General features: G+C 44.8%; 1 protein-coding gene across 17 annotated transcripts in view; it reads right to left on the bottom strand.

The window, feature by feature from the left end:
• Positions 1–23881, bottom strand: part of SH3KBP1 (SH3 domain containing kinase binding protein 1) — a 341435-nt gene that overhangs the window by 88345 nt on the left and 229209 nt on the right. For all 17 annotated transcript variants that reach the window (XM_059050822.2, XM_067023819.1, XM_059050824.2 and 14 more), the window contains 2 exons: positions 21562–21637; positions 6665–6759 (listed from right to left, as the gene is read on the bottom strand). In XM_059050822.2, the coding sequence (XP_058906805.1) occupies positions 6665–6759; positions 21562–21637 (171 nt within the window). The remainder of the gene's footprint in view (positions 1–6664; positions 6760–21561; positions 21638–23881) is intronic.

Here is a 23881-nt window from a genome sequence, read left to right as displayed (position 1 = left end):
TGGACCATTTTTAAAGTCTTTATTGACTTTGTTACAATCGTGGTTCTGTTTTGGTTTTTTGGCCCCGAAGGCATGTGGGATCTTAGCTCCCTGACCAGGGATTGAACCCAAACCCCCTGCATTGGGAGGCGGAGTCTTAACCACTGGACCGCCCGGGAAGTCCCAGGAGAAAGAGTTTTGATCAAATGTGTTTCTGGTGTCAGGAATCTTCCCACCGGTCCTGGTGTCCAGGTTACTTTAAAGAGGAAGACAAAACAGCAGCAAACTGTATTCCTTGGGATTTCTAATGCTCTGAGGAGGAGATATATTGTAACTGCTGTCCCCAGTAGGGACATATGCAGTCTAACAGGACAGGCTATCCTGCAAGAAATATATCCTATGACATAAATGACTCATTTACTGAACGCTGACATTTTTCAAATGTGTGTAAACCCAGATGATCCCAGACCTACACTTAACTTCTTCATTCACTCATAAAACATGTCCTTCTAATGGGTCTATCAGTGTGTCATCATTTTCAGGGTGACACCTGCTAATTTACTGCTCATCCCTGAAACCACATTTAATCCTACACTTTAGCTCTGCTAAAAGCTTCAGCAGTTGAGAGAGAAAGGGTCAAGGCCAGCAATCTATATAGCTGATCGGCTTTCTTATACCAAGCTTAGAGCCCTTCATGAGATTTCTAAAGCCACTTTCCTGTGGGGAGAGAAGCAAGGAAGTCTGGAAACATTTTTCTCATGAATAAATGTTTCAATTAATAAATTAATGGGAGGGAGGCAGGAAGGGAAAATAAACATTAGAACAAACAAAAGGACATATCATCACAGAATGACTTAGGAAGGAGCTAGGGATGCTTTTTCTTTCTTTTTCTCTTCCCCCCCCCCCAACTCTCTTTCATGGTGACAGCAAGCAGAAAACTAACCTGGTCCAGAAGAACAGAGGAAAGCAAAATAGGCTGGGCATGGGAAGAAAGAAGTGGGAGAGGAGGGCTTTAGGCACAAAAAGAAGCAACGCTAGCCCTGAGTTGAGCTCATCATGTCCTCTGCACTACCATTCCATTTCTGTAGAGGTGACAATGGAATCAGAAAGTCCTGGGTGATCCTGACCCTACCAGGTCAGAGACATGGACACAAAAATGCCGGAAACAGATGGATGGGGGAATGGCGTGGTAATACTGTTTTCCTAATAAAATAATGATAATGTCATTAATTTAAAAAGAAAATCGCACAGGCACCTGCCCTAGATATACCCAGCAACAGAGCGTGACTCAATAAGTAGACAAGAGTCACCTCGGGGAGTGACTGAGCCGCACCTATTGCAAGCATCCACAGCCCCACAGGAAACAGAGCAGTCCTGCCCTGCCAGCCCCCATGTTCAGGGTCAGGAGACGCCCCTGCCCTGGCTCGGCCACTGATTACTGTGAGGCCCTTGGGAAAGTCACTTCCGCGCTCTGGGCCTCTGTTCCTCCTTTGCCATCTGGACAGAACACGATGGTTCCGCCTAGCTCCCAGGGCTGCTGTGAGCATGCGTGAGGAGAAGGCAGGGTGCTGAAGGGTCCCGGACTCTTGCTGCCAGTGGCCCAGAAGGGTCCTGCACTGGGAAGCTCTGGTCCTGCAGGAGCTACTACTTTTTTATTTTTCAATGACTCAGATTTTTTTTAAAAATTTATTTCATTTTATTTATTTATTTTTGGCTGCGTTGGGTCTTCGCTGTGGTGCATGGGCTTCTCATTGTAGTGGCTTCTCTTGTTGCAGAGCATGGGCTCTAGGTGCGCGGGCTCAGTAGTTGTGGCTCGTGGGCTCAGTAGTTGTGGGAGAGCTGGAGGAAGCTGGTGAGTTAGTATCAGTCCTAACTCTGCCCTCACAGCAGCAGGTCTAGCTCAGACATTTGGGGTCCCTGGTTTGATACATCCCTAAGAAAAGGCGAAATTCCTAGTTGGTATTCTGTTGTAGTGGTGACCGTCTACCTTTAGCTACTCCACTGGGTTCCCCCTTTCTTGAGAGGTGCATATATCGGTTTTCTCCCCCGAACATCAATGCTGTCCCCTTCTCCTTCCTTCCGACTCCACCACGCCGTGACTTTAGTCAATAACATTACCTTTCTCTGTGTTTACCTTGATGTTGTCAAATAGGCTTTATAACCGTGAAGAAACAGGGGTTTCTGTTTGCTTTGTAACGGGTCAAAGACACAGCCACTCAGGGGAGTCTTTTGATAAGAAATACCCGAAGATCTTTGTTTACAGAGGGGTCACGTGAGAAGCCCTTCCCCCTAGGTTACCGGGGGCTGGGAGGAAAGGGCCATTGCTCTGAGGCCAGGAGGCTGTTGGCCGAGGGCAGGGACATCGTCCCTCTCCACAGCTGGGCTCGCTCTGCCCCAAGTGGCAGTGGTCAGGGCAAGGCGCATGCCTCACAGTAGAGCCTCGCCTGACCCCACCAGGCTGATCTCAGTCCTTCTCCAGGGAGCTTCTCAGGTTGGAAACCAGACCCAGAGGCTTCTGAACCCTTTCAACCACGCTCTGAGCACAAATCAGGAAGGCAGGGATGGGGGTGGCAGGAACACAGACGAAGGAGCTTTTTTTTTTTTTTTTAAGGAGCTATTTTTGAGTGACTGGAAATAAAAGCTAAACACAGGTGTGTTCTGCACCCGTGGATATGTTCCCAAATCCACAAGAATTCTATTTTATAAATAAACCAAAAAAGAAACCATTCGGGTTGCCACATTTCATCCTAGTTTCCAGGGACACACACAAATAGTTTGGGCCTTTGCACATTATTTCAGGAATCGAGGAGGGCGTATAGGCACCCACTAAAGGTGTATGACTCATTTTCTAGAAAACTATACGAAGGGACAATCTAGGGCTAAAAATGAGGGCAACATCTGCCCTGTGACTCCTGCCACAGCTCATAAATGCAGGGCAAAGGGAAACCACCTTAACTGACTATAAAATGAAACCACCACCAGAATTTGGTGTAAATCAAGAACATCTACAGCAAAAGCCATCAAATTTAGAGAAGAGCTATTTCATCTCGACTCATAATACAATAAAGAAGCATATCAAAGTGCGTATTAAACAAATTGTGGCAAAACTATTCACTCTGCAATATGAAAAGCACACAGTCATCTAAATGAACTTCTGGGCGATACCTAAACTCAGAGCAAGAGTAAGACTTTTCTATAAAGCAGGGTTTGACAGACTCAGATTCCATCCTTCCCACCTTCAGCAGGCAAAATATTTATGGCATGTTTTCTTTCCAAATTCTTGCTGAAATCTCACCCATTGTGAATTCTTACCCATTGCAAATTCTTACCTATTTTAGGTATATATTTTTTTACCACTGTTACCTGCTTTATATCATGGCATTCCAGCCCCAGCTATAAAGTGGGCCCAGCCACAAGAGCCCTTGCATTCCCATTTCTGAGGTCAGAGAAAGAGCAGAGATGAACTGACAATTCCTAGGATTACAGGTACCACTGATGGACCCCTCCCTGCGAGAGGCACTTATACACAGCATCTTAGTACATCCTCACGGCTGCCCTGTGAGGTCGGCTTTAGGGCTGAGGAAACTGAGTCTCAGAAGGGTTAAGTGACATGCCCAAAGACACACAGCTAGGAACGGTGGATCTGGGACTAAACCCTGGTGTCTCTGAGCTGGCAGCCCACGTGGCACTTGTCATTTTAACATGATGCTTCCAACAAACTGGAATGCTAGATCAAGGCTGGCAGATATTTTATGAGAATGGAAGTCAAAATCTGCAGAAGTACAAGGAGTACAAGAGACCTGATTTCACAGATCATATAAAACAATAATAAAAACAAAATGATAGAGCCTAAGGGGCTTTTTGTTTAAGCAGCAAGCTCAAAATGGGCCCAAGCACATGACGCAGCATGAATTAAGACTGGTTGTATTATTAGCTATTGAAAATCAGCTACATGGGTAAGCAGAGGCATCCTGGGTATCGGGAACATGGTCTGGGTCAAGTTAGGGAGGAGGCACAGGTAAGAAGGGGATAGCTTGGGAGAGTTCATGGAGAACAGCAACAGAGAACAGCAACATGAACAAGGCCAGCAAGTCAGACTGTGGCCAGACCATGTGGCTGGATATCTAGCCCGATCTTACAGTGAAGGAGAGAATGTTACCAAAGTCCTTCGCTGGAACGGAGACGTTACACGAGCAGAGGCTGCTATGGGATGATAAAAGGCAGGGGCTAGGGTGCCAGGGAAGCAGCAGGTGGAAACTGGAGCTGGGAAAGCATCCCTCCACTGGTCAGCCCAGGGCTCTCCTCTACAGCATGCTCTGTGGAAGGTGCTGGAGAAAGGAGGAGGGAGGAGGCCCTGGAGGTGCAGACCAGGGCCTGGCTCTGCCAGGGACAGAAGTGGCAGGGAGGCAGGAGGGCAGGAGATTCGGGGGCGGGCGCTGCTGGGCTTGGGGGTGGGGGCAGGGTGAGACCAGGAGGAGCAAGATGACCCACCCGGGTGCTCTGGCCTGAGCAGCACAATTAGTGTGTGAGCCAGAACAAGGGGCCAAGTGGACTGGGGGGGTGCCAAACGCTCGTTTTGCAAGTGTAATTGTGATATCTGTAAGCTGCTTCACAGGTCCAAACTGCTTCTAAACACATTCAGCTGTGGAATTGGGGAAATCAGATGCAACCCTCAGGACACTCCCGAAAGCAGCCTTCCACCTCCGCCCGGTTCCTTTGTCCCTACTGTGTAGATAGGACCGGGAGAGAGTCCCTCTCTGACTAAATAGGCTATTTACAAAACTTCAATTCCTTTTATTGGACTGGATGTCAGGCTGGGAGGGAGGAATGAAATCATCAGAATGAACGTGTTCTCATCGTATATAATAATCAAACGACAAGGACTGGAATATAACATGTTAAGGTAGCAATAGATGTGTTCAGACAAGAGACCATCCATGGTGGGCTTTTCTTTCCCCCAAACCTTAGTAAATGTTATTGTACATCCGGTTTTCAACTGAAAAGAGGGTACCCCCCCAAACAAAAACAGGAAAGTGAGCCCCCCCCCCCTTACACAGAGTGGCAGTTATTTAATCCTCTGGTCACTATATCATCGTGGGGAAAAGTGCTCTATCCCTTCCCCTGTGGTAGGAGAACCAAGTCTCTGTGCCAGTTATCAGAGTATTCTTATCATGCTTCACAGCCATTTCATGTATTTGGTTAAGGGTCTGATTTAAAATAGGAACTGCACCGTGCCTAGGAAAGCATCCCGGAGGAGGCCCGCCTGCACGACAAGGGGAAGGGTGGCAAAGAAAGAACCGCTTTGCGTCCTAGGCTGAAAAGCACGAGAAGGGCAGCGTTTCCCCTCCTCTGATTTCCTCTGGCCACATTCAACACCTACAGAGATGTATTGAAATTAAGTTCACGGGAGAATATTTTACAGGTGAAAAGATGGATGAGTTCTGGGGCCATCAGCAAAGCAGGGACTAGTGTGCTAGTCCAGAAAGGCGCCCTAGCATTGCCCAGCACACCACTTTCGATGGAGCGGGTGAGAGCGCCAAGCTTTCTCCCTAAAATAATCTGACCTTTGGCAAGCTTCTTAACCTCTGGGGTCATGCATTCCCTGGCATCTATGGCTCAGGCTCTCAAAACACACAACCCCCGTAGCCACTTCTTCGAGGTAACTGTCCTTGATGATACGGTCATAAAGGGAAATGCTACCAATCACCTATGGACACACTCGGGGACAGGGGAGGGGGGACGGGCAACACCACGGTCCCTTGTCTCTCAGTAACGGCCAGAGACAACAGGACCCAGGGCCTGCTTCCCACCCTAAGCCCCTGTTCTCTCCCCCCTTTCCCCGCACCCTCCACCCTGTCAATGCTGTCTGGCCCCACATGAACACAGGCAGCCACATGATCCCCCAGTCACGCCCGTGCTAAGGGAATTCCACATTGCTTGCCACTTACCTGCATACAAGACTAAAAGCACCTTATACATCCTAAAGACTGCTCAGCTTTTCGTCGTACTCAACCATCACAAAAACCCTATACTTCAGAGAAAAGGCCATATATGCCAGGAATTACTTAAACAATGGATCTTTCAACCACCCACTTGGTGAGTACCATCGCATGGAAGCACACACAGCACATGGTCCAGGCCCTGTTAAGCCGTGTCACTTCACACAGATGTAGTCTAAAATCACTGCCTGTAGTGATAATAAAATCATCCGAGCTTCTCAGCCCCAGCAAGACGGGCAAGATTCTCTCAGGCACGCTACCTGTCTTTGATCCGTACAGTAAACATTCTTTAAGCCTTTTCTGCCTGTGAGGTACGACCTTGCCTTTTGGAAGCCCCTCCTTGGATACGTCATGGCACAGAGCTTTGCAGCCAGGGCTGCTGTGGAGGGCGGGCTCTCTGACCAAGCAGGCCGCCTTCCACCTTCCGGGTCAGCCCTTCTGGGACAGGGCCACGCAAATCTGCAGCTGGCTCCAAGGCAAACGGAATCTACTGGAGTTTCAAGTTCATTCATTCACCTGGCTACATTTGGCTTAGTCTGATTGAGAGGAAAGATGTAAGAGTCTTCCTTGGGAATGCACGATCATGAAAATTAAGTGCTTCAAGGGTTAAAATATAAGCGTGTACTATCCAGTCAACACCTCAAAGCGGTTCATAGTTTAGAAGGCAGGAGGGAACCTGTGTTTACCTTATTAATGAGAGTGACTATATCTCCTTCTTTGATTGTCAATTCATCATCGTTCTGTGCCTCATATGGAAATATTACTTTGCAGTAATCCTTGGCTGTAAGAAGAAAAGAAAACACGACCTTTAAAATGCTTTATCTAATGAGCTGGCCCAGAAGGAGATGTTACATTAACTTCAGAGAAAAGCACGCTTAACAGAGAGAACACAACTACTGCATAAAGAAAGAAGGGTCACCCTCGGAAAACTACCCAAGATTGCTCATTTTTGGTCCATGCATATTTATTCTCATTTTTCCCTCAAAAATCATGTGACATCATGAAAGCGACTGACTGCTTTGCTTCCCTCGGGCAGAAAAGCAAAAAAGGTTTCCTTGCTCTCAGAAAATAAATGTATATTTTTGAATACTCTTTATTTTACATATCTTTTTTTTTTTTTTTTAAGATATTCACCATGTATTTCTTCTTCAGGTCTTTTTTTTTCTCACTGCTGTGGCCTCTCCCGTTGCGGAGCACAGGCTCTGGACGCGCAGGCTCAGCGGCCACGGCTCACGGGCTCAGGCGCTCCACGGCACGTGGGATCCTCCCGGACCGGGGCACGAACCCGTGTCCCCTGCATCGGCAGGCGGACTCTCAACCACTGCGCCACCAGGGAAGCCCTAAGTCTTTTTAAAAAAAAATTAATTTATTTATTTTTATATTTATTTTTGGCTGTGTTGGGTCTTCGTTTCTGTGCGAGGGCTTTCTCTAGTTGCGGCGTGCAGGGGCCACTCTTCATCGCGGTGCGCGGGCCTCTCACTATCGTGGCCTCTCTTGTTGCGGAGCACGGGCTCCAGACGCGCAGGCTCATGGGCCCAGCCGCTCCGCGGCATTTACATACCATTTTATATATTCTTCAGGTGAATGCATAAGTAGACATAATCTACAAAGAGCAAAAAGCTTAAGTTTTGCCCTCACTGTCTTCTTCCACACATCACTGAATCAGAAACAGGGTATCTGTATGTTACAAAGCTGACACGGCACTCAAAACAATGAGAAAGACTCCATTACGGTCCATCTTAAGAGACAGATGTCAATGGAGTTGTATGTGAACATGTGTCAACCACAAATGGCCAACAAATACTGACCAAATGCTCTTCACACACGTGTCCGGGGGGGCGAACTTTTCAAATATGTCCCATGGTCTCTCTGTGGGAACCTGCCTACTCGGGAACCTAAGACTGTTCATCAGCAAGGAAATGCACCAGCTTTCACCAAAGAGAGAAAAACACTAAGGCCACTCAAAATCCATTCAAATATGCCCTGAATTTTATGCTTTTGAAAGTCTACCTGATATTAAAACCTTCTCTATTTACACAAAAGCACCCGTTTAGAAGACACTGAAAACATTTGTAAGGTATCTGGGAAACTAAGACTTAGAAAACAGGTTTAATGACACAGGACAGAAGGTGGAAAGAAAAATTCAAGAGAATTAGTATCTACCGGGACATTTATTAGTCTGCATCAACGTCAACAACCCTAATGGCTTTGAATGGCCTTAAATATTGCCCAACGATTACGCCAATTCCTGCAGACAGATTACAGCCTAGAGCTATATACATAAGTTTCAATTACAGTGTCCCTAGTACACTTTTTATCACTAAAATGTGGGGTTCTTTTTATTATGGTTAATGTCACATCAATCAAAGAGAGTGATATATAAAATCAACACAATAAAAAGTCTATAATACAGACACACTGTGGTCTCACGTTGGGATATGACAGAGAATAGGGAGGGGAGGAGGGAAGAAAGGGGAGAGGGAAAGAGAGGGAATTACTTTGTTTACAGATGCTTTTGCTTTCTGTCCAATGGCTTGAAGATATCAGTTACACCCCCTATCCTAGGGCTGGAAACCTTCTGTCTTAGGTACTCTGGGAAGCTGATGCCTTTTGCTCCTTAACTTGTGCTAAGAGGCACTAGTTCTAAATCCCATCAATACCAATCCGCCCCTATATTCCTAAGCCCACATAGCTCCAATCTCTCTTAAATTCGTTACAGCAAACCTCCCAAATTCTGAATTGGCCCAAATGTTCTCAAGGGAGGGAAAAAGTTAAGCATCTTTATATTGGATAATGACAGCTCCTTACCAATTTTCCTACTGACTGTGCTAGTGAAATATGACTACCCAACCTCAAAACTTACAGCAACACTGAAATAAATACAGTATTATTGAAGAACTGCCCTGCAGAGTCCTGGCTTTAAGAATAATTTGTTGGATCAAAATCATGGAAACGTTTTACACAGAAGATAAGACATCCATGGCCAACAAAGAAGAGGAACAAGTCATGTTTTTATTCCTTTCCATCAAAAAAAGTCAATTACATAGAGAATGGACTTGAGGACATAGGGAGGGGGGAAGGGGAAGCTGGGATGAAGTGAGAGAGTGGCATGGACATGTATACACGACCAAATGTAAAATAGATAGCTAGTGGGAAGCAGCCGCATAGCACAGGGAGATCAGCTCGGTGCTGTGTGACCACCTAGAGGGATGGGATAGGGAGGGTGGGAGGGGGGGAGACGCAAGAGGGAAGAGATACGGGAACATGTGTATATGTATAACTGATTCACTTTGTTATACAGCAGAAACTAACACACCATTGTAAAGCAATTATACTCCAATAAAGATGTTTTAAAAAAAAAGTCAATTAAGTGTGGTAGACATAGTTGGTTAACTTCCTGGCCACCATTCCCCATCCCCTTCCCAGTTCATAGAATCCTAATTTGCTCAGGCATTATACTCAGGAATAGGGAACACTCCCTCAGCCCTAGGGATGAGTCAAGCACGTCTAGGCAAATAATATTTTTTATAATCATTTTAAAAATTGAAGTATAGTTAATTTACAAGGTTGTGGTAGTTTCAGGTAGACAGCAAAGTGATTCAGGTACACACACACACACACACACACACACACACACACACACACACATTCTTTTTCAGATTCTTTCCCCATATAGGTTATTACAAGATATTGAACATAGTTCCCTGTGCTATGCAGTAGGCCCTTATTGGTTATCTATGTTATATGTAGAAGGGTGTATATGTTAATCCCAAACTCCCAATTTATCTCCCCCACCCCCCAGCATCCCCTTTCACAACCATAAGTTTGTTTTCTATGTCTGTGAGTCTATTTCTGTTTTGTAAGTAAGTTCATTTGTACCATTTTTTTAGATTCCACATATAAGTGATATCATATGATATTTGTCTTTGTCTCACTTCACTTAATATGACAATCTCTAGGTCCATCCATGTTGCTGCAAATGGCATTACTTCATTCCTTTTATGGCTGAGTAATATTCCACTGTATATATGTATATATATGTACCACATCTTCTTTATCCACTCCTCTGTCAATGGACAATTTAGGTTGCTTCCATGTCTTGGCTATTGTAAACAGTGCTGCTATGAACATTGGGGCACATGCACCTTTTCGAATTAAGAGTTTTCTTCTGATATATGCCCAAGAGTGAGATTGCAGGATCATACGGTAACTCTATTTTTAGTGTTTTAAGGAACCCCCATACTGTTCTCCATAGTGGCTGCACCAATTTACATTCCCACCAACAGTGTAGGAGGGTTCCCTTTTCTCCGCACCCTCTCCAGCATTTATTGTTTGTAGGCTTTTTAATGATGGCCATTCTGACTGGTGTGAGGTGATACCTCATTGTAGTTTTGATTTGCATTTCTCTAATAATTAGTGACATTGAGCATCTTTTCATGTGCCTGTTGGCCATTTGTATGTCTTTTTGGAGAAATGGCAAATTTAGGTCTTCTTAGGCAAATAATATTAATTTCTCTCCCCTTTGTTGGTGACTGGTTGAGGGGTGAGCATGTGATCCACTTCCAGCCAATGAGACGTGAGAGGAAATGTGCTGGGGGGGGCGGTTAGATTTTGTTCCCAGATAAAAAAAAGATACATGAGGAAAATAGTTGCCCCTGCCTTTTTGCTTTTAACACTGTTTCATCCTTGTTGGGAGATGGTACACAGTTTGGTGCTGTTGCAGCCACATTTCACCTATGAAAGGAAAGCCAAAAAAATCAAAGAGGAGGTGACCCTAAGCCCTGACATTATTGAGATGTCTGTTGAATTAACCAACTTCAGGGCACCTGTCTCTGGATCTCCTGTTACCTGACTTAATATAACTCTATTGTTTATCATTACTTTGTGGTCAGGTAGGTATTTATCACTCAAAGCAGAAGGTTCCCTGACATGAAGGAACTCAGTAGAAGAAAGAGGACACTTCCAATAACCTCCTCTGAAACACTTCACTATAATCTGCCTCCCCCACCAAACCTTCTTGCCATGTATCTTTGTCATTCCCTTTTCCCCCAACTCTTCCCTTGCTACCTTAAGACCTGGCCTCCTAGTAGGAGGTTCGTAAATGACTATGGAATTGACTTGTAACCAACATAGAAAACATTTACAAGAAAGTACTAACATGCCTTTAAAATGTTTCACGGGGCCATTTTGTTTTATGCCCACAGTTTTCCTATAAGCTATAGGAGGGTAGGTGTCCCTCTGCCTTTTTAAAAAAACAGCTTTAATGATGTATGATTTATATACTATAAAATTCACATATTTTAGTTGTACAGTTTGAAGAGTTTTAATACATTTATATAGTTGTGTGGCCATCACCATAACCCAGTTTTAGAACACTTCCACCATGTAGCTCTGCTGTTTTGTATGTGACACCTTAGACACAAAACTATCTAGAAAGCACCAATTTTAGATAAAAGGAGGAGATAAAGGTGCCAGTGGCTACCATCAACTACCTCTCTCTGCCAAGCAGGTTCCCATACCATACCTCGCCCCTCTTTGTATCCCCAGAACCTGACACAGCTCCCATTCAATGTTTCTTGATCATCCTCTAGCAACACCTAAAAAGTAGAGGAAAATCTGTGGGATAGCAAAGTAGGAGGAGAAGATTCTGGGCTAGAAGGTCAGGATAGTCAAGACTGGGTTTGGTCCCCCCTGGTCTTTCCCAAGCACACAACCTGAGGCAATCACACCGTAGCTCTGGACCTCGTGTCCTCACATGTAAAAGTGAGGCCGGCCAAGGAGCGCCAAGAGGAGAGTTTGTTTAACTTCAGCAGGACACTTTCAGCAAATTTACACTTATTCCAGAACTCCAGTGTAAAACAACTAAAAACAGAGCTGTCTGGTTAAATTAGAGAGTGGGGCTGGTCCATCTCCCACCCAGGTCCCCAGAAACATCCCAGTGAAATGCTGGAGGCGTCAAGGAGCACCCCGGGCTATAGGTCCTCGCCGGCTCTGACAGTTCACAGCTCTAGTCATGAGCGCCGGTAACTCAGAACACGCCGGACCAAACATGGCAACCCTTTGCCTCACATTTTAAGTTATGATGATATATTTGAAAAGAAGAATTTGTTTTTACTTCTGAGGCATTTGGGCCCTAATTCAGCAGTACTGGAAAATAAGAACATTATGTTGGTTTGGATGTTCCAATGGTTTTAAGATACTCAAAAAAAAAATTCAAATGCAAAAAAGCTTATGAACTCTGAAAATACGATTTTTAGCTTTATAGTATATGGAACAAAGATGTTCCCTACTTTAATTCAAGCATTTATTGAGTCACTACCATGAAAAAGATATTGTCAGTTCCTGGGCCTGTGATATACAGGTCAGTCCAACCACGCCCTCCCACCCTCGCACGGAAGTGACAACCTAATGCCTGGAGAAAGGCGAGGGGAGAAGAACGACAGTAAGAAAAGACAAGTACACAAATAAGCATCAACTCACTATGACCGAACAGTGTCATGGTGTTTCAGAGAAAGGCAAGACTGCACGCAGGAGAGAGATGACAAAAGAGGAGGCATTTGATATGTCTTGAAAGAAGAGTATAATTCCAAATCCTTTTTGAATGTGGGAAGATTATAAATTTTAAATGAATAGCAGACAGAAGTAGAGACGAAAGGACTGAAGTTAATTTTTGGAGGCAGGCATTTTCCTTCTATTCATCAATTAGATGGATTTACTTAGTCCAAGATCAAATAGGAATGAATACACACATAAAGAAATAAAGGCACAATTTATCCAGTAATTAAGATGATTTTGCCTCTATTTTTTCTTTAGAAAGATTTAAAAATACTAATAAATTAGCATAAGACTGAAACCTTAAGTCCGTTCTTAAGCTTTTTTGTCTTAGAGTCCCTTAAGAATCTGATAAAAAAGCAATGATTCTGTCTTTCCAGAAAAAGGAAAACAAAAACATAGACACATTCAAAGGTGCAGAGAAAATGTGGTGTACAATATCAGAAGGGTCAAGGACCCTGAATCTCTTGCCCAGTTCCCAATCAAGAGCCCCTTACTAAGTGATGATTGGCATTCCAATTTTAAGATACGCCAAGAAGTCCAGTCATAATTCACACCACCTCCAAAAAAAAAAAAAAAAAAACCCACAATAAAACAAAACCCAAAAAACCCATTATGTCAATCTCTAAATTTCTAGAAATTTACACGAGGTTAAAAACAGATTGTTCACAGAATTGAAATCACATGACCACATCCGATAACACCCTCCAGCTGGCTGTATAATCTATTCATACAAAAAACAAACAAACAAACGTAAGAAAATACTCTCACCTTAAAAAAAAGAAAAAAGCAGAAGAAACAGAATAAACATATCAGCAAAGAGAACATATAAACACACACCAAGAAAATAACATTAAATTTAGAACAATTCTGTGGGCTCAATCTAGGACATGAAGATCAAAACCCCATGTGGCACAAAGTCTGGTAGGAAGCCTTCCAGAACTTTCAGCAGGGATGGAAAGTACCAGGTCATGCCTGGAATTGAAAATTTCCTTTTCCTTTGGGACACTAGAACAAACACATCAAGCTCAGTGGTGTCTACTTTCACCAACATCAAAATCTGAAACTTCTTTCATTAAACTGACAAATATTATCAGAGACACTACTGCTTCATAAGCCCTTATCCAGAAGCCCTGGGGACAGAAGTTTTCAGATTTTAGAAAGGAAATATATTGCACATGCCATATAATATGTAACATCCCCAGCTGGAGTCTGGGGCTGCACCCAACCATCAAATACATTAAAATTTTGCAGCAAATGGATGATTCGTCACCCCAAGTGGGATAAAGAAAGACTATACCTAGATGCACATTAGTCCGGGACAAGTTTTATCACCCAAGGAGTGATAAAACCTTTTGGTTTTCGGGAGCTTTTTGTATTCTGGAATTGCAGTAAGGGTGTTGACTTCTATCATGTTCTGGGGAAAAGAGAACAAGTAAAATAAGACTAGTTATCTGGTTCTCAGGGAGCTTCTAATCAAGGAGAGGAAATAAGGCAGGTATACACAGAGCTCTGGACAAGGCAGCAGTGAGGAGAGAATGAGAGTGATGTGTTTGCCTTAAAGCCTCAGAGATTCAGAAATGGGGAAACTACTTCCCAAAGGAGAGACTCGGGGTCCCTTCTGGGAAGAGCAAAATGGCACTGGCCCTTGCCTGGACAATGTTCTAGCACTTTGACCAGAGGAGGAGGAGAAGTAGGGGTGTTTCTCAACCATTCCCGATGACAAGAATGCTGTAGGGCACCTGTTTCTTCTATGCCTTCCCAGATCCCTTCCCTAGGGATTCTGAGGTGGGACCAGGAATGCAGCAGCTAAGCCAGCACCACTTTCCCCCAACCCCGGGTGATTCTCATCAGCAGGGATGCTTAAGAAACACGAGTCTACGTTAGTGGTCCTCATGCTTGAGTGGGCATTGGCATCAGGTGGAGGACGTGTAAAAACAGGAAGCCCAGGGTTTCCGATTCCATAGGGCTGGAGCAGGGCCTGGGGATTTGCATCTCTAACAAGTCCCCAGGGGATGCTGACGCTGCTGGTCTGGGGACCACACTGATCTAGCCATGGGTATTAGCAAAATGCCAGGAAGGAGCCAAACAACCGCGGGGACCTGGAGGGCGGGCCAGCGCGGCGGCACTGCCAAGGCTGTCTGTGCTGTATGAGAGATTTAAGTGAGAAATGCAGTTCTGCGTCAGTCTGAGGATCCGGGGCTCGTGGGGAGGGGTGAGATGAATATGTTTGTTCAGTAAATATTAACTAAGTGTCCAGTGTGTGCCCGGCAGCAGAGATATAGGAGTGCCCTCCTGGGGCGTATGACAGTCTACACCAGTAGTTCGCAGCTGGTGTGACTTGGCTTCCCAGGAGACACTGGCAATGCCTGGAGACATTTATGGTTGTTACAACGTGGGGGGAGGCGGTAATAAGTATAATTGACATCTAGTGGGTAGAGGCCAGGAAGCTGCTAAACATCCTACAGTGGACACAGGACAGCACCCCAACAAAGCATGATCTGGGGCCAATGTGGAGAAAGCCTGGTCTCTACCTAAACTCAGACAGGGAAACAAAACACAATGCATTCGTCACTACATTGTCAACTCCGGTCTTCACAAAACGCCTTCCTCCACAAAAAAGCTGACTGTGACCCCTCTGGTCTTGGATGTTGCTGGAAATATGACTTTCAAATTATTTCACAGCTGTGAGTTATATGACTTTCTATTCTCTCACTTTAAAAAGAGAAAACAATCTTTTCTTAAAGAAATCAAAACCTGACAAGCAAGGGAAGCTTTTCTGTTCTCTAGTATATGGAGTAGATCATGGCTCGTCTCAGTGGCACCTTCTCCTGCTCAGAGGAGAAGCGCTGAGTCTTTGGGAGGAAGGAAATCCACCAGGATAGCAGAAAGGGAGTTCACTTTTTTCCTCCAAGTGGGCTGTATTTGAAATCCAGGTCATCTGCAGCATGGGTAGGCTGGGCACCCTAGCAGAAGGACCCCTCACTCTGAATCCAGACAGCAAGGTCTGTGCTGGGGGCACTTGATGAAAGGTGCATCCTAGGGACAGCGGGGACCTGAGACACCGAGCCTGGGGGCTTTAGTACATAACAGGTGTGGGAGGCGCTAAAGGGCTGGGTAGGAAACATGTTTCATATTGGATGTGCCCAAATTCCCAGGCCTGAGGGTGAGTGAGCTTTGGAGAAGATAAGTGAGCAAAAAATACCTATCCTGGCAAAATAGATTAAAAGAGTTCCTAGGTAAGGCTGAGAAAAATCCCAACATAAGGGAGTTGACCCTTTTTTCTCCTATTCAAACATGTGGTGACAGAGCAAAAATTAGCTCAGACTGAGAAAGTAAAAATCTGCAAATGCGGATACAAACGCAGACAGAGCCAGCTGCAGAATGAACCGGAAATAGCATTTCTCCCAAGCACACACACTACAGCTGGAAAGGGTCCTAACAACCCCTCTGCTGAGCGACGACTGCTTTCTTACTCTCTGAGAAAGTCTGTCCTCTAAGACCACAGACTATCAGAAATTTTGCTTTCTTATACTGTATTAGTAAGAATGAAACGTTTCACCCTTGGCTGAAAGAAACAAATCAGTGTGATACAGAGAAGAAGCCTTGAATCCCCACACAAGTGCAGGGCCTCATGTAAGGGGTTCTGGACACAGCCCTGCACGTCTATCTTAACTTGGTGGTGGTCCAGCTCACAGAGAGACCTGATGTGGCCCGACTCACACAGCCCTGTTTTGCTTGGGGCCTATCAAAACACTGCTGCTTCGTTTACATTTCACTCACTTCCATTTCTCCTCCAAATCTGTAACTGCTCAGTTTTCTTTTGTTTGGTGCGATGCTCCACAGGTCCTCCTGGGCAGTCTCCTCGTTGCAATGAGCCCATAAACTTGACTTTGTCAGACTAGCCTAGTTTGTCCCTGGCGCTCTTGGGCTGACTGGGCTGGGGCTGTTGCTAGAAAGAACAAGGGTCTGTCAAGCCCCACAGAGCAACCATTGCCGACCCTCCAGAAATCTGAAATAAGCTCGAGGGTCAATAAATGTGTTCTTTTCTTCCCAGTGACTGTGAACTTGGGAAAGGAGACCCGTGGCTATTATGCTGCTTTTACAAGACTCTGTTAGAGTCTTATAGAGAGCCTGGTAAATTGAAGCCATTTCTAATTCTCCATCCGCCCAACCACCACTGTTGCCAGTGCCCACTGAGTCCATGGCACTTTCCCGGACTGGGTGGTGGGGATGTCAGGTAGAAGACACAGCCCCCTCTGCGAGGGACCAATGATAGCCACAAGGCATTATGTGTCACCATCACAGGGGACAACTCCTAAGAAGCAAGTCAAGGGACAAAGTGATCAGAAAGGTGGTACAAGCGTCTGGTAATAACGTGAGGGGAGGTTAAACTGAGAAAGTTTAGCCTTTGTCCCTCCAGCCATCATTTATTCAGAAGCCTGACCTGCCTTTGTACAAATTCTGTCAAGGACTATTTTTTTCCCCAACCCACCTGCTCAGCTGGTCCTCTGCATCTCTAAGACTGAACTGTTTGTTCAAGAAGTTGCTAAATAATCATTTCTCTGGGCTATTTCTCTATCCCACCGAGGCCACAAATCATCTGCATCAACTGGAGTAAGAAAGAGGGGGAACTCCAGATGTGGGGAGCTGGAAATACCTCAGAGCACTTCATTGATGAATATTTAAACAGTGTTCCTCTTGTTATGAAAAATATGGCAATCTGCTCCCCAGCCCACATTTCCGATGAATCTCAGTATCATAAAAGCTTCATTGGGGGAGGGGAGATGATGTTAGTTGTTTAAATAAATCCTGATCAGCTGAGTTTCACTTTCCCTCAGAAGACAGCAATCCCCATGAACATTTTTTGAATCATCATAACTTACTCATGACGTGAGGTTGTATTTGAACGCGCTAAGGAGACAGCTATGCGGGAAGGGGGTTCTCTCCTCTGTACCGCTGGGCAAGTTTCGTTACGGGTGTGACTTCCATCCAGAAGGAAGGAGGCTGTGTTGTTCCCAAGCTCCGAGTCATTTCTAAAAGTGGGTCAGCACTCTCTGTCCTTCCACCTGAACTTGGGTGTTGCATCAAAATCCAGAAGCAGCGAAAGGTTCCAAATGGAAGGGGCTTTCTAGTGAACTAGGGCGCCTCGTGGAAATCGTGGGAGAACTGTTACCCCAGAATTTGTTCTTTACAATGAAAGCCAGAGAGTGTGTGAGGGGTGAGATTAAACTGCAGCAATTCTTACTCTGGGTCCATGAAAACACGTCTGTCAATATATATCTCTTGAGTCTTCACTGACAGCGATAATTCTTCCCGACCTACCAGCCGCTTACACACATATTTATATCCATGGCATCTTTGCCAAATGACATCTTCTCATGTTTCTAACTCAGCTGTTCGCATCTTCCTTTTGTCTCTCCCATCGGCTGTTCAATTCTTTGAATGCGGAAAGCTTTCACTCTGAATTGTAAAGCTTTCGGAATTGAATCAGAGAGTGAAGATGCTGGGAGAAACCCGAGGGCTTCACTCTAGTACAACCCTCTGACTTCACAGACAAGGCAGACCACGAAGAGCACAAGGCCAGAGAAATAAAATTACTTGCCCAAGGTCACACAGCTAGCTAATAAGAGAGCTAGTTCTAGAATCTGTGCTTCCTAACTCCTAGCCAAAACACACCACCCAGCGCTGTAAAACCACTCTTTATTAACAACTCATCCCCACCCTGTGATGCATCTACAGATGGGCATAGTTAATAGATACTTGTAGGAGTGAACAAGGCTTGGGCTAGACTCAGGATCCTCCCACATGCTCAAGGGAGCTGAGCGTGATGAACTGTGTTAAAATCCAGGTCCAGAAAGCCCATCTTAGATCCCAGAATTACTTTCAAACTATGCTGTCCAATATGGTGGCCCCCTAGGCACATGTGGCTATTGGGCACTCAAAAGGTGGCTAGGCCAAGTTGAGACGTGGCATACGTGGAAAATACACGCTGGGTTGTGAGGACTCATATGGAAAGAGAATGAAAATATCTCATTTAATAATTTTATATGGGTTACATGTTAAAGGGATAATATTTTGGATATACTGAGTTAAATAAAATATATTTAAATTAAGTTCACCTGTTTCTTTTTTTTTTTTTAAAACCTGTTTCCTTTCTGGTTTTTATGTGGCTACCAGAAAGTGTAAAATCTTGTATGTGGTTCACATAGTATTTCTACTGGCCAGCTCTGCTATAAAACACCTTCCACCCACACCACCTAATCCTGCCAAAAAAGACTTGAGTCTCCTGCCTGCAGACATTACAGAGGGTACAAAAAAAATATCACGGATGTGCTCTTATCCTAAGGTCAGTTCTTGAGGCCTGAGGATTGATTGGTCACTTAAGTATGCCCTGCAGACTGTCCTGTTTTGTGCCACAACCTTACAAGTGACACTCAGGTCCCCCCTGCTTAGTCTCCCCCAAAAGCAACTCACCGGTCACCCAAGGAACTATTTACTCTGCAGAGAGAGGAACAATCTATAGGGAATTTCTCTTTCACTTCTCTTGAAACTCTTTTCCATTAAAAAAATGTCTCTGTTTCTCAGATTATTATTTCCGCAAACAAGAGTGAGCTTGGTGAAGGCCACTGGTTGTCACATGTCACGAGGACAGCCTGTCCCAGGGACTCCATTCCAATTACCTTGGAGGTTTGATGTGTCTTCCCCTTCTCCTGCCCATCCCCCACTCCACCCATCCCAGCAAACTTGCCTAATAACCTGGATCATTTAGAAACCTGTCAACAGCCAGAACTACAGAATGAGCAGTTGAATGGAAGGAAGGATAGGCTGCTGTCCAGCAAGAGGAAATGTTATCAGAAGAGGTTTAACTGTGAATTCTTGAAAAAAAAATTTCAGGCCGCTTCAAGAATCTTGATGGTTTTAGTGCCTAAAGGTAGGTTTAAGCATGCAAACCCTACAACCCGCGTGAATAAATGCGCGGCCAGTTTGGCTTTGGGAACATCTAGAAGCTCAGAGCCCTCCCTGAAGGGTGGGCCCTCGACCAGAGCGGCAGCAGCACCTGGGAATTTGTTAGAAAAGTAACATTTCAGGCCCCACCCCAGACCTGCTGACTCAGAAATTCTGGACGTGAGGCCCAGCTCTCCAGGTGATTCTGGGACACACTCGAGTTTGAGAACTGCTGGATCAGAGCCTTAGACTAGCGCTCTTCCTGCCTATTAGCCACAGTCTGATTGTACCATTAACAGACTGAAGGCATGCAAACGTCATCCGAACCTTAAACATTAAGACAGAGCTCTAGCGGCTGCATCTATAACATCCGTGAACGTATTTATCTAAACCACCATCTTGGGCTTGGTAAGTCCCATAAATTCATTTTCTAATGCCTAAGGCAGTATCCCTTATTTGCTCTCAAAACTACCTGTTTTGCACTGCAAAAGGAGTTCCTGGCATATTTTTCGGCAACAAAAAGAATAAATCTATGCTTGCTCTTATATTAGTCATAATTACATATGTATGATATATCTTCTCTCAACCTGTGGCTTTCCAAACTACATTAGTAGTCTGTCCACATTATCCTCATAAGGAAATCTGAAGCTGCAAAAAAAAAGTTAAAATCCCTAGAAGGAACTGAAGCACTTATTTCTGACTAGAGCACGTTCAGAACATCCCAGTTATTGGAAGAATGACTAAAGGAATTGGAGAGTTGCCAGATTTAGCAAATACAAACACAGGATGCCCAGTTACATCTGAATTTCAGACAAACAGCCAATATTGCATGGCACTTACTAAAAACAAAAAAAAATTATTCATTGTTTATCTGAAATTCAAATGTAACTGGGCATTCTGTATTATCTGGCTACTCTAGAATGGGGAATACTGACCTGTGGGAAGGTTTGGGGGAGACAACTGTCCCCAGATACTTAAAGGACTGCTAGGAGAAAAATGGGCTGATATCAATATAGACCCAGAGACTAGAGCCCATGGGTAAAAAATACAGGAAGAGCATATCCAACTCAACAGAAGAAAGACATTTGTAACTATAGGAATTCAACTAGAGATGTGCTGAGGAGAGTGGCAGGTAAGTCAAGATTTGGGAGTGTCTGTTGAGTGGTCAGGCTAAAAGATAAAGCCTCTCTGATTTGAAGGCCTATGAATCCCTAAATTGCTTGAGCTGCCATCATCTATAATCTTCCTGCCTCGTGAACTATGCAAACTTGCTCTGGGTATACACGGATAAGCCCTGGCTCTGCATGTGGGTGAGAAACAAATGGCAAGAAAGGATCTTGGACTTCCTTGGTGGAGCAGTGGTTAAGAACCCACCTGCTAATGCAGGAGACATGGGTTTGAGCCCCGGACTGGGAAGATCCCACACGCCATGGAGCAACGAAGCCCATGCGCCACAACTACTGAGCCTGCACTCTAGAGCCTGTGAGCCACAACTACTGAAGCCTGTGCACATAGAGCCTGTGCTCCGCAACAAGAGAAGCCACTGCAATGAGAAGCCTGCGCACCGCGATGAAGAGTAGCCCCTGCTCGCTTCAACTAGAGAAAGCCCGCGCGCAGCAACGCAACCATAAATAAATAAACAAATAACTAAATAAATAAATTTATTTTTTTTAAAAAAAGGCATCTTGGGCTTCCCTGGTGGTGCAGTGGTTGAGAGTCCGCCTGCCGATGCAGGGGATACGGGTTCGTACCCCGATCCGGGAGGATCCCACATGATGCGGAGCGGCTGGGCCTATGAGCCACAGCCGCTGGGCCTGCGCTCCGCAGAGGGAGAGGCTGCAGCAGTGAGAGGCCCGCGTACAGCAAAAAAAAAAGAAAGAAAAATAAAAAAGGCATCTTGTTCCATCGAGGAACTTGTGCCTGTCCTACTGGTAGAGCCTAAAGAAACATATTTGTGTGCATTTTTTCCCCATGTGCTTTAAAAAAGCCATTAAGATTATGTAAGGATTTTTCAAAAGGGTTTCAATGATTATAAAACCCTTCACTGCTTTCAAACATAAAACAGATACACAAGGAAACTCACCCTTTGTCCTGCTGTCCATTTCTGTTTTTGATGAGTCTGGAGTTGCTGCAGTCGGAGGTAACTTCTTGCCAATAGTCTGAGGGGAAAAAAGATGATCTTTACTCATCAAGATGATTCTCGCCATCAAGCAAAGGAATAAAAAAGATCAAGATCATGATGACGAAATGCTTCCAACTGGTCCTAAAAACCGCATACTTAAGTTTTGGTATTGCTCTGTGTATTGGCTGCCATTCTTCCATTAGGCCTGGACCTCAGTGACAGATAGGTGGGAAAACCAAGTTAAAAAGGCTTTATCCTTGTAGGCAACTCCGTATCTCTTATTCCCATTCTTCCTTGGTTCTTATTAGAAGGTTGATTACTTTCAGCAGAGAAAACAGGGACATTTCCCCTCGGTTTATGAGAAGCTGACTCAAATCTATGGCCCAGAGGAGGTGTTCAAAGTGTCTGCAGCTTGGAAGGAAGGGCAGGAAGAGGGAAGGCACAAAAGGACAGAAAGAAGGAAGGGATGGAAGGATAGAGGGCCAGAAGGACAGACAGGTGACGGGCAGGTGGAAGGACAGGCAGAAGTCAGAGTGTCCAGGGCAACTGTGCCTTGTCGTGTCTCCTTCTAGCCATCTGAAAGCCAACTTGCTCCAAAGGCGGAACAAGCAGGGCGGCAGCTCCCTTCCTTCCCACCAGCCTTTTAACCCTCTAGGGCTTTGAAAAAGGCCAATGCTGCAGACCCGAGGCATCTATTTAGTAGTTAAAAAAGAAAAGAGGGGCTTCCCTGGTGGCACAGTGGTTGGGAGTCCGCCTGCCGATGCAGGGGACACGGGTTCGTGCCCCAGTCCTGGAGGAGCGGCTGGGCCCGTGAGCCATGGCCGCTGAGCCTGCACGTCCAGAGCGTGTGCTCCGCAACGGGAGAGGCCACAGCAGTGAGAGGCCCGCGTACCGCAGCAAAAAAAAAAAAAGAGTCTGTTTTGAGTTCATTTTCTTCTTTTCATTCATAACTAATTCTATTATCATCCATTATTTATGAACCATCCATAGAAAAGACTGGATATTGTCTCTAACTAAAGATATTCCCCCAAACACAGGCAACTCAGCGGCTCAAAGCAACAAAAATGAAAAACGAGACGAGAAGCAAAATGATGGTTCCAAAGGTGAGGTCTGTCCCCACTCCTGTCCTTGGCCATCACGCTTGTGTGATGGTGATTAACGCCCAAGGAAAACGTCGACTGATACCAGGGAAACAGCTCTCAGAACCAAGCAGCTGCATGAACCTCCCCAACAATGAGGAGTTTCCCCAGGGAGAATTTCGGCCCCTGGCGAAACCAAACATATCTGCTCCTTGAACACATGAAGGGGAATGAACTGCATGGTTGACACACTGGCACGGTGGAATTTTTCTTCAAATACGACTGATTCACCACAGTTTTTAATTTGAAAAAGTTCTTCATGCTTCAAATGTTGAAACTAACATTAAATATGAATAAATCACAGAAAGAGTGTAAGATAAATCTAATCCTTAGCCCTTAGTGAATTTTTAAAAACATTTGTGACAGAAAGCCTTTACATTTTACATGGTGACATTTTTATTTAGTGCTGCAGGGCTTTCTATATTGGATAAAAAATGAAACTCAAAATACTATGTCGCTTCTCAACCGCCACTAAATACTCAAGCTAATAACATTGTGTGATTCCGAGGAAACATCAAGGAGCAAAAAAGCTTGCTGTTATTTGGCCATAAGGTCACATGTGATGAAAAACTGTTCTTAGAATCATCTTGAAAAATCAGGAATTGACACTAAAAACAGATGCACTCATAGTGTCATTCGCATTCCTGCTCACACTTCCAACAGCATCTCCATCACTCTCTTTGTTTTTCCCTTTTGTGGACCAGAATAAAGCATCCCTGCTGTTAACACATTAGGAAGAAGAAAACAAAAACGATTAATCCTTTAGTTATTGCTGACAGTAGAGACAGAAAATCAGGAAAATACAGCGGTAAGCACTATGTCCAATCCTGACTTTGCTTCCATTCCTGAAAAAAAAAATCAGACATCCAGTGGTTTGGGCCTTAAGCCAGATGCCTTCCTTTAGAGAAACTTTCACAGGTTGTGTATTGTTACGACACCCCCTTACTTGGTAACAAAAGGAAGTGTTGCCCTCCAACTCTGATGTCCTGGTTTACCAGTGCGTCCAAGCTAACAGACATCAAGAAAGGCCACCAGCTAAATATACTTACTTCTGAGCAGAAAGACATAAGAAAGCAAAGCTTACTCTATTATTTGTTTTCTTGCTATTTCAGAACATACAGCACACTGGTCTCTGTGTGGAT

Source organism: Kogia breviceps, chromosome X, assembly GCF_026419965.1.
Source record: "Kogia breviceps isolate mKogBre1 chromosome X, mKogBre1 haplotype 1, whole genome shotgun sequence".
NCBI classification, from domain to species: domain Eukaryota; kingdom Metazoa; phylum Chordata; class Mammalia; order Artiodactyla; family Physeteridae; genus Kogia; species Kogia breviceps.
This window is presented reverse-complemented; position numbering and strand designations above follow the sequence as displayed.